At 30.7% G+C, this 13,526-nt stretch overlaps 3 protein-coding genes across 3 annotated transcripts in view; 2 read left to right on the forward strand and 1 right to left on the reverse strand.

Moving 5' to 3' along the window:
• Positions 1-1,849, forward strand: part of LOC113367710 (endoplasmic reticulum membrane-associated RNA degradation protein-like) — a 5,200-nt gene extending 3,351 nt beyond the window's left edge. The window contains exon 3 of the mRNA XM_026609291.1: positions 1,730-1,849. Within this exon, the coding sequence (XP_026465076.1) occupies positions 1,730-1,849 (120 nt within the window). The remainder of the gene's footprint in view (positions 1-1,729) is intronic.
• Positions 1,850-3,812: 1,963 nt separating this feature from the next.
• Positions 3,813-5,568, reverse strand: LOC113368037 (endoplasmic reticulum membrane-associated RNA degradation protein-like; the record flags this gene model as incomplete). Its single annotated transcript, XM_026609599.1, is given in 3 exon segments — positions 3,813-3,927; positions 4,022-5,205; positions 5,275-5,568. Coding segments are annotated over 2 exon segments (921 nt in total), but the record flags the coding sequence as incomplete, so codon positions are not given.
• A 2,924-nt stretch (positions 5,569-8,492) lies between these two features.
• On the forward strand, positions 8,493-11,522 carry LOC113367711. Its single transcript, XM_026609292.1, has 2 exons — positions 8,493-8,823; positions 11,223-11,522. The coding sequence occupies exons 1-2, from the start codon at positions 8,494-8,496 to the stop codon at positions 11,520-11,522; spliced, it is 630 nt and encodes a 209-aa protein (XP_026465077.1). The 5' UTR covers position 8,493.
• Positions 11,523-13,526: the final 2,004 nt, after the last annotated feature.

The raw sequence follows: 13,526 nt of genomic DNA on the forward strand, positions 1-13,526 counted from the left end.
GCGATATAATTTCATTCTTTGGACAGCTGCAATATTTGTCTTGCCTAAAAAATAGTTTCTCTATTTAATAATTTCAAAGATTTAACTTTAATTATTCGTAGAAACTACTTACGTTTTCAGTACAACGGTACAAATTATTTAATTGTTTTTTTATTATTCAAGGAACAGGGTAAAATATTCTTCTGATTCAGGCATTTTCATTAATCAAGATTTGTACTACGATGTAACTTTAAATGGTTATTTATCTATGCCGATTTCCTTGTCGATATCGGTACGCATACAATGACAGATCTGCATTCACATACACGACGACTAATCACAGTCGACCCGTATAGAAATGATATCATCGAGAGCGAGACTTATTATATCGACTCTTATCTGCCGTAACGCACTTCCGTTGCATTTGTACGGACTTACACCCCATTCGCGCCTAAAGAAGTTTTACTTCAAAAATATTTTACAAAGTTAATAAATTATAAGAATAGTAGAAGATATAAAAAATGAAAATATCAAGTTAGTAGAAATATATCAAGATTTTTACCAAAAAAGATCAGCATATCTATACAATTTTTAAAATTGACATGACATTTTGACATTGACATTGACATTGAATTGACATTTGTTTAAAAAAAGTTGTTTTCTTCTTAATTTTCATTTCCTACGATACGATAATCATAATTCATTTTCTTAATGTCTTAAAACCTAATAAGCGTATTGCTAATACTATTTATAAAATGAGTTGTAACGATTGCAATTGTTCTTATATTGATGAAAGTTCACAATATTTATTTATCATATAGTCCACAGAGTAGCTCCAGGAGGACTTAAAAATACAATTTTAATAATACATATTATAATAATACAAATATATTAAGATAAATATTAAGAGAATGGATCAAATATCTGTAAATTAAAAATCCAAACCAATACATACCATGCTTTCAGAACATGTCATTAGTATGAATCATACTTTTAACACTAACAATGATATTATTTTGTATGAAGAAAAATTTGGGATGCTATAAAACTTGCTGAAAATGTTTTTATCATTTTTAACTCTCTTTGTTTAAATAAAAGTAATTCCGCCTTTTTAGCACATTGAATCAGTACATTTTTGCATTAATTAAAGATCAAAAAATAATAATTAGTATGTATAGATATTTTCATTTGCAATATCTTATAGTAATCTTGTAATTTTATAAAATTCGTAAAACTATTTTTTAGAATTTGTTAACGTGCTGAATGATATCACACATACAGTGTCGAAACGATATTTGGCTGCAAACGAAATGAAATGAATAAAGAATGATTATAATATTAAGCAAGTGATTTAACGTTGAATAATTCCTGTTTCTTTGAAAAATAAGCAAAAAATTGCATCCAACTATATGGCTTATTAAGTTTCTATAACATTTCAAATCGACAAGGAATTTTTCTTTATTTACATAGATTTATTGCCGATCAAAATAATGTACATTTTTTAAGACAATATGCTGGGTGTAAATGCATTTAAAAGATTATTTCCTATGAGATCTCTTTTTTTATTTTTTTTACATTTTATTTAAGATCGTATGGCCATTTTTCATTCTTCGAGTAAGAGATTCCTCGCTTAATTCTTTTAAATATTTTTTTGGGTGACTTGGTAATTTTTCGTGGTATTTTTTGCTTCTTTAACATGAAAATGTAAAGATTAAAATTACATTTATCCACTTACCGAAGGTTCCAAAAGATTGCAAGAAAGGCCTACATGGGCATGATGGCAGTGTCATTCTTCTCGGTGAATAGCTGGGACTTCAAGCGCGAAAAGTTTTGGGCCCTGGCCAAAAATTTAAAGGATTGCGACAGGTAACATGAGAATAATAAATAGTGAGGTGCTGATTCGCAAATTTCTGATTCTAAATAACGTTTTTGTTAATCTAAAGCTTATATATTTATGGACAAATATGATATACTGTTCAAAAAGTACCCGGAATTTTCGTTTTTTCAAAAAAAATATTTATTTATTCGTCTACATTAATGTGGTCCCCTTCAAAGTAGTCCCCCCCAGATATAATACACTTATGCCAGCGTTTTTTCCAATTTTCGAAGCACCCTTGATATTCACTTTTTGATATGTCCTTGAGCACTCTCGGCGATTTTCTTCAATCGAGGAAAACCGCCGTCCTTTCATGGGTCTCTTCAACTTTGGGAATAGGAAAAAGTCACACGGAGCCATATCTGGTGAATTTTTGCACTTTGCAACACTTTATTTCATTTTTTACGCAAAATTTAATACAAATTCTTTGACTTTTCAATTCTTCCATTGTAAAAATCGCCGAGCTCAGAAAAACACGTCGAACCTTAGCGACTACCACAGACAAAGTAAACAGTGAATATAGCTGAAAATTTCATCATACTTTAGGGGCATGTATACCAACACAATAAAAAAAAATTTTGACAATCAGACACTCCAGACCCGCGAAATTTAATTATTAGTAATTCCGGGTACTTTTTGAACACACCTCGTATACAATTATTTTCTAGGAAAGATTTTCACTTCAGCTTTGATAATTTTAACTTGTATGAATACATGATAAAAGCGAAAGAAGGTAGTTCGAAATATTTATTGAAAGAAGAAATCAACATTGAATCGGCAAGAAAGTCATACAACAGGTATGAAATATAATATACTTGAAATCCATTACCATAGAAAATTTAATTCATCAAATAATATTTTGTGCGTCTAATGATTCTAATACTTTTTTACAGGTTGATGTACATCCATTATACATCCAACATCATCATGTACGGTGCTATAATATATGTTTTGTTTTATACCAATTTTGGTAAAAATTGTTTATCTATTTTTGTACAGTAATAATATATGAAAATATATGTTAGTAATAAATATACGAAACTTTTAATTGAATTGCGGACTATCTAAATGTTAATATTAAGAGTTAAAACTTTCACGGGATTTTTGTTCAATAACTTGGAAGCATTTGAGTCTTTGGGAGCAAAGAAATTCGAAAATGTTCATATTAAGGACCATTCTATAATATATATATATATATATAATATATATATATATATATATATATGTTGAAAATGTTTAAATTTGATGTTGAAATGTATGATAGATTTCTTGGAGGGCGTAACATCAAGTAAAAAAAGTAAAGTAAAGATTTTTTTCAAAACATCTTTATATTTCCAAACGTTTCGACGTAAAATTCTACGTCATCTTCAGTGGTTCTACAATTTAAAAAAAAAAAAAAAGAAACAGAAAGTAAAGTTACAAATTGAATATACATAAGCAATAGTAAAAAGAAAAGTTTTAACTAAAGAGAATTGCATAAAACATTACTTACTTGAATTATTTATATTATCACTAACACATATTATTATAACTTGTACAGATTAATAATTAGAGAAATTACTGACTTATTAAAAAAAGAAATTACTGACAGTTAGTGCTTGTCTTTAATTATTAATCTGTACAAGTTATATTAATATGTGTTAGTGATAATATAAATAATTCAAATAATTCAAGTAAGTAATGTTTTATGCAATTCTCTTTAGTTAAAACTTTTCTTTTTACTATTGCTTATGTATATTCAATTTGTAACGTTACTTTCTGTTTTTTTTTTCTTTTTTTAAATTGTAGAACCACTGAAGATGACGTAGAATTTTACGTCGAAACGTATGGAAATATAAAGATGTTTTGAAAAAAATCTTTACTTTACTTTTTTTACTTGATGTTACGCCCTCCAAGAAATCTATCATATATATATATATATATAGTATAGTATATATTAGAAAACCAAATCACTTACCTTCATGTCTTCAAAAGTCCTGTCAATCATCGTTAGTGATTCATTCCACTTATTATGTTCTGAATGTAAATATTTCGTTAAGTTTTCAGCACATTGTAGCATTGATTTTAAAAATCTGAAAAAAATATCAGAATATATATATATATATATATATATATATATATATATACATATACATATAATTATTTATCTAAAAATTTATAATTTACCTTAATAAGTTCGTATAAGTCTTCTCCTCGTTATCCTCCTGCACCATCTCAAACACTCGCAACAAAAACCCACAAAATCTCAAAACAGCTCCATAAAAATCTGGTAAAAATTGCAACAACTGTCGATAAGTTGCACGTCTCTTAGATCTCAATGTACGTTCCACAAAAGCTTTATATTTAATATCCAAACTGTCTTTGAAATTTTTAATAGATAGAAATAGATTTTCCATAATTTGATTGAGTATTGTCACTAATTCTTTTTCAATTTTTGGTCGAAAGAACACTGATACTGGTAAATTTGTGATGTGGTCTAAAATAGCTGATATGTTGATTGTGGATGTTGAATATTTGTTGTGTGTTAAGTTTAATTTAAAGTCTTCGGGTGTTAAAATATTGTGTAAGGTTTGGGTTTCAAATAAAACATCTTGCAAATGTTTTAAAAATACAGCATTTTTGTGGTACAAGCATTTGTAAGTCTCAACACATTTTAACCACGCAGGACAAACCTTGTTATCAAATACCACAACTCCGTATGATACCAAAATTAACAAAACTTTTACCACATTTTGGTCTAAAGATTCAACATCAATCTCTCCATGACTTAATTTATCCCGTAGTCTCGGTCCTGATATATATACAAAAACATCATGCACAAGACTTAAATAGTTGTAATCATACACTTGGTATATTTTGTTCGAATCAGTTTCTTCAAAAATTTCATCAAGTGTCGTATAAAACGTTTTGCAATCTGCAGTCAATAATCTATCAGGCTGGTTATTGACTGTGCAAAAAATATATCTAAACATGCTTTCAAATTGTGGAATTAATAAAAGTGCACAACTTGACCAGTGTTTGGTTTTGTAATAATTAATTATACGAGTCCAGTATGGGTGGAAACTAACAGGAATACACTTTGTTTGTGCAATTATTGGCAAAACTTGGTCAATATCGATGCTTGCAAGATTGTTACTTATGTTGGATAAATATGTATTTATTAAAGGTCTGTGTATAATTTGTTTTGTCAGTTCGTGCTTGCTTAGGATTTCTCCAAATGATGCGAGTAGTATAAATAAAATAGCTGGATACGATGAGTGTATTTCGTTAGGATTTGCAAAGCCGTGTCAGACTATGTTTCTGAGATTTAAACCTTGGGGGTTGCCGAGCAAAGTTTTGGTGAATGTTACCTGAAAAAGTAATTGTAAATAACAATATTAGTAGTATAATATATAATTACAGATTATTATTCTACTTACAGGTGTTTCTCCCATCATCGACAGCAACTCCTGAGTGTCCAACAAGTCCCTCAGCAAAAACGGCACAGATTTACATTTCAATAACAAGACATCACCCAAAGCACGTTCAATAATACAAGTCAACAATAATATAATTTCCACATTATCCACATTATTCTTGTTATCCAAATACTTCTTCAAACACCTCTCAATATCTTGTACTCGATTTGTCCACAAACAATTGTGCAATATAACATTTACATCTGCTTCTTGAATAGCTTTCTCAGATTGTATTATAATAATAGATAAGTCAGTGATTGCTGTTTTAAACCAGTCGTGATTTATTTCTGTGTTAAAAGTAATTTTAAAGTCTGTTTTTATCAAAGACCAGTCCAAGGTAAAATTTGAGGTTATGTACTTGCAGTTTTTGTTAGTTTCTTGTTTTGATTTTTGAGGAATGATCGAATATATTTCTTGGATGTCTTTAGAAAGAAAGCTATTCATTTTTCAACGATCGGTTAAATGATATTGTGATATTATATGTATTTTGTTTAATTTTAAGCACACTATTTTTGAATTCACTTTGAAACTAACAATAACAATGAAGTTGTTCACAGACAAACGTCTGCCAATGCGCGGAGAAAAGATGAAACAATTTGAGATTGAAGCGGGAAATTTGAAATTAGCTGAAAGTAGCATTTTGGGTTACATACCAAAGGCAAAAAAAAAATCTGTAAAAACTATGAAATGTATCGATACAAAAATCTATACCATAGAAAGGCATTTTTTAGCTATATTCATATTCAGATCTGCGAGAGCCCCTTTCGAAAAACACGTTTGCAGTGATCACCCTATCTCTGAGGAAAATCATCTGTAGTTAAAAAAACAATAAGATTTCATTAGAGAAATGATAAATCTAGTAATCAATCGAAGCAATAAGCAGTAGAGAGCATGGCATCGTAATTAAAAATCTGCCTGCACCGTAATTAAAAATCTTGGTACAGAACCCAAAATAAATTACACAAAATGTATACTTATTGTTAAAATCTCTATGAAATATCTGATAATTTGATGTACATATATCCAATAAACATTTATGACCGCCAAATGGCTTTTTTTTTAACCTATTTTTATTGAAAGTCCATAACCGCTGGACCTGCCTTTACAAAAATTTAATCAGTTTTTCATCTTGTCAATACAAGTAAAATGTTTTTTGAATTATTAAAATCGGACGCTCCGTTTTCTTCAAAACTGAGTTACCGTTTTTGGCACTTTTTGCCCCGTATCTCCGAAACGGCTCGACCTGCCTTCGCCAAAAATTAATCAGCACGTCTCCTTATCAATACGAATCGAATGTTTTTTGAATTATTCAAATAGGTTGATCGGTGTTCCTAAAATCGTCGACAAACATTTGTATCCGCACACAGGCACACACATCCATTTTTTCTAAGGTATGCCAAAAACCCTTGATATAAAAATTTTCATTTTCGATTTTTTTTACTATAACTTACCCTGCGATGAGTTAACAAAGTATAATTAAAAAAGAAAATCCTAGCATTCTAGATTCTCCCCCCATAAATTCTTGCAAAACTGCAGTTTCGATAGAGACAAGAAACAAAAAAAAGTGGTGTATTCAATCAGTATTATACCCGAACGCATTATACAAAATTATAGACAAAAGACCTAGTTTAGTATGCGTAATAGCTTTTATTTAGTATTTACTTCGCTATATGGAAAAAACTTTTTGAAATCGGTCCAGTGGTTTTTGAGAAAGTCTATGAAAAGTCAAATATTGACACATATACACACGATTTGAAACGTCGATAAAACATAAAATTAGCAAATCGGATTTTCTTGCAAAAACAAACTTTTCCTTCGAGAACTTAATATTTTTGCCTTAACGAACAGCCTGAAATGTTAGAGGCCTGCGAAAAATGGTTTAATTATAAAAATTAATTACAATTTGAATTATACTCAGGCGGTACAGAGCTCGCCATACCCAGACAAAAGACCTAGTTTAGTATGCGTCAAAGTATATTTTCGTTAAATAGAAGAACTTCTAAAATCGACAAAAAACCGACATACATAGACACGACTTGGAACGTCGATGAAATTAGCAAATCGGATTTTCTTGCGAAAACAAACTTTTCCTTGAAAATAAATAAATATATTTTTGTCTGACTGACTAAATTTTTGGGAAGGCAGGTCTAGCGGTTTCGGAGATATAGTGGAAGAAGTAAAAAAAATGCCATTTCGAGGTCAAAAGTGGTCATGTATACATCAAATTATTATATATTTTATGAAGATTTTAATAATGTGTATCAATTTTGTTTACATTTCTATGGGTTCCGTAACATAGTTTGCCCGTAAGACGGCGGCGCGGCGCTTACGCGCTTCTATAGTTTGTCTCTATGCAGCTAAAACAGTGCGATCGCTTCGAGAAACATTTCGAAATTTACAAAATATTTCAAAGTATAAAAAAAACAATTTTTTCAAAAATATCAATTTTTTATCAGAAATTTGAAAAATCTCAAAAATCGATTTTTTCTAAAAGAAAATTGAATCTTTATAAAAAAAATTAATTTTTGGTACGGGAAGTTACAGCAATTTACCTTAAGGCACGATGCCATGCACCACTAGTTGATTTAGGGACCGATTCTGCCGCATAACAGAAAAATGTTATGGTAAGGCCATGTTTTGGAGAACTTTCCATACTAAATCTCGACAAAGCCATGTGGTTGCTGTGCACATTTCTCAGATGGAAAACCAAACCAAGAAACCACACAAATGTCTTAGAAAACACTTCTCTCACTTAGAAAACAGGGTCTTTCTGACTCGGCTTCATAACATACGAGTGACGTTGCAGTTTATGTGTAAAACGCCTGTATTTGCTATACATGACATTTCGACAGTATTCAGTATGATTCAGTAGCATCATGTATGAAAGTTGAAGCGTAACATGGCTTTGCCATAACATTTTTCTGTAATGCGGCAGAATCATGCCTTAAGGCAAAATGCGACTTACACCTTGTTTAAATAATATATTTCAAATTCAGTAATTAGTAACAGTTTAATCATCATCGATGTGTCACTCTGTTTATCAAACGCCGTCTTTATCTCTAAATCAAGAGATAATGCATTATAAGTTGATACAAAATAATTTCATTCGCAAACGCGCGCACTTTTCTATTTAATTTAATTCCGTTCTCAAATTTGTCCTCTATCATTTTTTTTCCTGAAATGGTCTACGAGTGGACAGATGCTTCAAGATTGAAGCTAATAAAACGATTCGAAAAGAAAAGAATATTATGGGATTCCAAAAATGCCGGCTATAAAGATAAGAAAGGAACGCACGATGCTTGGGAATTAATTGCGAAAAAATTTGGTTTGACTAAAGAAGAAGTTGAGAACGAAATGATGCTTTTTCTGAAGAAATATGAAAAGGAAAAGGATGTCGTTAAGGATTCCAAAAAGAATGACGAGATTTATCAATCTCAATGGCATTTTTATCATTATTTCGATAAGGATGGATTTCTTGGAGGGATAAAGGATGACAGTGTTTACCAAACTGTAAGTGTTGTGACAATAATAATAGTTTGTGATAATTGATTTGCTATTTTTGGTGCGCTGTTTTATTGTGATAAATCATATTTTCTTGATTTTGGTTATTAGTGTCGGTAGTAACAAAGCTGTTACTGTAACTTAAGGCAAATTGCTGGAACTTCCCGTACCAAAAATTTAAATCATCAAAAAAGATTAAATTTTCTTTTAGAATTCCGAAAAAAATCGATATTTGAGATTAAAAAAAAAATTATTAAAAAATTGACCTTTTTGGAAAATTTGTTTATAATTTTTTTATACTTTGAAATATTTTAAAAAATTTGAACTGTTTTTCAAAGCATAGCTACGTAGAAGCAAAATATAGAAGCGCTTGGGAGCCGCGTCGCAATATAACGGATAAACACTGGTGCGGAACCCATAGAAAAGTGAACAAAATTTGTCCTTATTATTAAAATATCTATAAAATACATGATAATTTGATGTGCATATGTCTATTGTACATTTTTGCCCGCCAATTGGCATCGTTTCCATTTTTTTAAATAGATCTCCGAAATCGCTAGACCTGCCTTCCCAAAAATTCATCAGTTCTTCATTTCGTCAATACAAATAAAACGTTTTTTGAATTATTTAAATCGGACGCACCACAGTTCTTTCAAAAAATCAATTTCTATTTTTGGCACTTTTTGCCCTGGATCTTCGGAACGGCTAGACCTGCCTTTGCCAAAAACTAATCAGCACGTCTCCTTATCAATACGAATCGAATGTTTTTTGAATAATCGAATAACTTCCTACGGAAAGTTAAAACAAAAGACATTTTGCGGCCAAAAATGATCATTAGACATATGCACATCTAATTATCAGATATTTTATAGAGAAATTACTATCTAGAATTTAGAACTATCTCTAAAATTTAAAACCATCTCTGAAATTTAGAACTATTTCCAAAATTTGAAACTATGTCTAAAATTTAGAACAATGTCTAAAATTCAGGACTGTCTCTAATTTTTATTTTTTTTTTAACACCCGTAGGGCAAGTTGTAGTAATGGCAAAAAAGTCGAAAATGAAAATTTTTATATATCTTTACGTTTCAGAGGTTTCTGAATATTTTGGCATACCTTAGATGGATGTATGTGTGTGTGTTCGGATACAAATTTTCGTCGACGATTTCGGGAACACGGATGAAGCGATTTGAATAATTCAAAAAACATTCGATCCGTATTGACAAAGAGACATGCTGATTAGTTTTTGGCGAAGGAAGGTCCAGCCGTTCCGAATATACGGGGCAAAATAATTGAATAATTCAAAAAACATTTTATTTGTATTGACTAGGACTTCCTTGAAAAGGAAGGTCCAACGACTTTGGAGATATGGAAGAAAAAGTAAAAAAATCACATCAAATTATCAGATATTTTATAGAGATTTTAACAATAAGTATAAATTTTGTTTACATTCCGATGGGTTCCGTACCAACGCTTATCCTTTAGACGGCGGCACGGCGCTTACGCGCTTTGATATTTCGTCTCTATGCAGTTAAAGCAGTACGATTGCTTTGAAAGAAAGTTCAAAATTTCCAAAATATTTCAAAATAAATTTTTCTTCAAAAAGTTTTTTTTTTCAAAAAAAAGTAATTTTTCGTCAAAATTTTTTTTTCAGAGTAAATTTGTTTCAAAAATGTTAATCTTTTTTAAAAAATAATGATTTTTAGTACGGGAAGTTCCAGCACTAGTTTTTTTACTAGATTCTACACTTTTACCCTTGTCCTTTATTTTACCTTTCATTTTAATTTACGAAAATATCAAAAGATGGCAGCACGCGTACAGTATGTAAATCTAGGTATGATTCGTACAGTAGGTAATACAGCATAAGAAAACCTAATAATTTAAAAATGAAAATGTTTGAAATTCCAATGGGTTTTCCTCAGAATGAACGAAAGATTTGTAGTGCAGCCATCTATTTTTTCCGATCAATGAAATTGAAAGTAGTAGCCATATCTTTTGATCTCTTAATATATTAATCCGTGCTAAAATAGAGCAATATACAAAGATAGCTCCCCATGTCTGCTTTCGCAAAAATGTAAACAATTCCTCATACAAATAAAATGTGTTTTAAATCATTCTAATCGGATGCTTCATCTCACTGAATTGCACTTTTATATCTCCAAAAGAACAGAATCTGCCTCAGCCAAAAACTAATCAGCACGTCCCCCATGAAATCGAATGCAAATAACAAATCGATTAAGCTGTGCTCTCTAAATCATCGACAACAATTTGAATGCGGACATACATACACCCATTTTTTCTAAAGTACGTCAAAATGTTTAGAAGAATTCGAATCAAAAGATTTACAAAAAAAAATCATTTCCGATTTTTGCCAGTTTGCTATTAATTCCTCTATCTCTTTTCCCAAGATTCAAGAACTAAAAGCCAAAGAAGTCATGTATAAGAAATCAGTCCAGACCTCGAAAAATGCAGAGCCTCCAGTGTCTCCAATGATTTATTCGCGAACTCCAGACACCGTTCGCAAACCGTCGATGGTTTTCCCAACAATTGAGGTTTTGCAACACGAGGTGATACCTCCTGTCGTCCAGGACAATTGTCATTATTTCTGCAAACGTTTGGAATCGAGATTGAGAGATTTGAAGCCGGAGAGCCAAAAGAAGGCCATGAGACAGATCGATATGATGATGTATTTTGCTGAAGGATTGTAGTAATTCTGACTCTTGCTTTAGGCCTCTGGAAGATATCTGAGATAGTGTAACTGTACATGATTAATTAATAAAGAGATTTTGAATTCAATAGATCGTTTTATCTATATCGATTGAGATTATTAACACTTTGGGGACGGCTGTCCACCTGAGTGGACAAACAAACTCTGTGAGGCACCGGCTATTTTATAAACAATGACTCAGTTTGCATCGAAAAGTTGAATAAATTACATATAGCATTGATAATCGGTATTGTATTTTGAAAATAATTTTAAGTTATTTTAGTAGTATTTATAGCCCTTTTCTATGCTATATGGTCTTTTTTTATTATTTAAAACGACCGAGCGCTTTTAAATATGACAAAACGACTGGTAAATTTTGTAAATTAAGCAGTAGTGAAGATGAGTTTCAAATAGACATTCATACAGACAAATTTCATGAATTTACTATTCGCATCAAAGAGAGTGATGAATGTGATGAAGATATTATCCAACCAACAAAAAGAAGAAGAAGTTCGACAAATTAAATGAAGAGTGGAAAGGCATTAGCCATTAGCGAATGTGCCGATTCTCCTTCAATAATCGAGTTTGACATACATTAACAAACACCCCGACTACAAATACCAAGCAATATAAGACGTCCAATAGATTATTTTACTTTATATTTTACAAATGAATTAATTGACAATATAATAGAAAAAACAAATCATTATCGCAGCACGAAAATGAACAAATATACTGACTAATCAGTGGCATATTCTAAATGCAAAAGAAAGAAAAAAAGATTGTATTGTTTGTTCTGACAGAAAAGCAATGGGAGGAAAGCGGCAAACACATTTTATTGTAAAACATGTCCAAATCAACCAGCTATGCATTTTGGAAATTGTTTTGAACATTGGTCACCATTCTTTATAAAATGATCAAAAATAAATTAATAATATAAATGTATGTCCTTCAATGACCACAAATTTTTATCAAACAAATTGCATAACATACACAATGAAATCAAGTTTACAGCCGGTGGAATAGATTGTTTTAAATTCGGTGCCGTCCCGTAAGTGTTAAAAATGGTCGAGGGATGCAGCCCTTGATAATTGATAATTTCATTATCAAATGATGACTTGAAACATAAAATAATCAATTTGGTTTTTCTCGTTACACCTTAAGTTGAAGAAAAATAACTCCTTCATATCAACACAAATAAGTTCACCCAAATCTTCTTATATATAAAAATGGATCGCAAAATGTGTTGGTAAGACACTCAAGAACGCCTAGACCAATTTGACCAATTTTTTTTTTAAATGTTCGTTCAAGTCCAAGGATGGTTCTTACGGCGAGAAAAAATCGAGTAATTGCCGGGAAAACTCTAAAAACAGCCCTTTTCTTTTTCACATACAAACGTTTTCTAACCAAAACGTTGAATCAATTTGAGCTTTATTGCTATTATATAAAGTTCATACTAAATTACAAGCACTCACTGTATACTCCTCCTAAACGATTATTCGGATTTTGATGAATCTTTCTGAAGTTTGTTAAGGAAATTTTCTAGGATGTACGTGATTATAAAGTACTGGGATGTATGTGCAATATTGTAGAAATAAATAGAAAAAAAATGCAAAAAACGACATGTCATTGTTTGCATTGAAAACAAATGAAAACTATCATCTGCCAAAAATTTCAATTTACTTATGAACCCAAACAATATTAGAATATGTATAATAAATAATTATTATTTCCTAAATGCAGCTGAGATGTGCCAAAAATTAAAATAATATAAGATACAGTATCTGTATGGCAGATTGAATGATACACATAAGAACAGGATATGACAAATTAATTCACTTAAAATATGAAATTAAGTATTAATCAGGGCCGGTCCTACCTTTAATGCGATGCATGCGAAAAATGCGAGCGCACGCCTTAGGGGGCGCCAACACAAGATTCGGATATTAAATTTTCAATAGAGTTTTTTTTTCAGTATATAATTTCTTCGCATCTTTTACTAATC

This window comes from Ctenocephalides felis, unplaced genomic scaffold (genome assembly GCF_003426905.1).
Source record: "Ctenocephalides felis isolate EL2017-DRISC unplaced genomic scaffold, ASM342690v1 CF-g0.4_SCAFFOLD_01170, whole genome shotgun sequence".
Taxonomy (NCBI): Eukaryota; Metazoa; Arthropoda; class Insecta; order Siphonaptera; family Pulicidae; genus Ctenocephalides; species Ctenocephalides felis.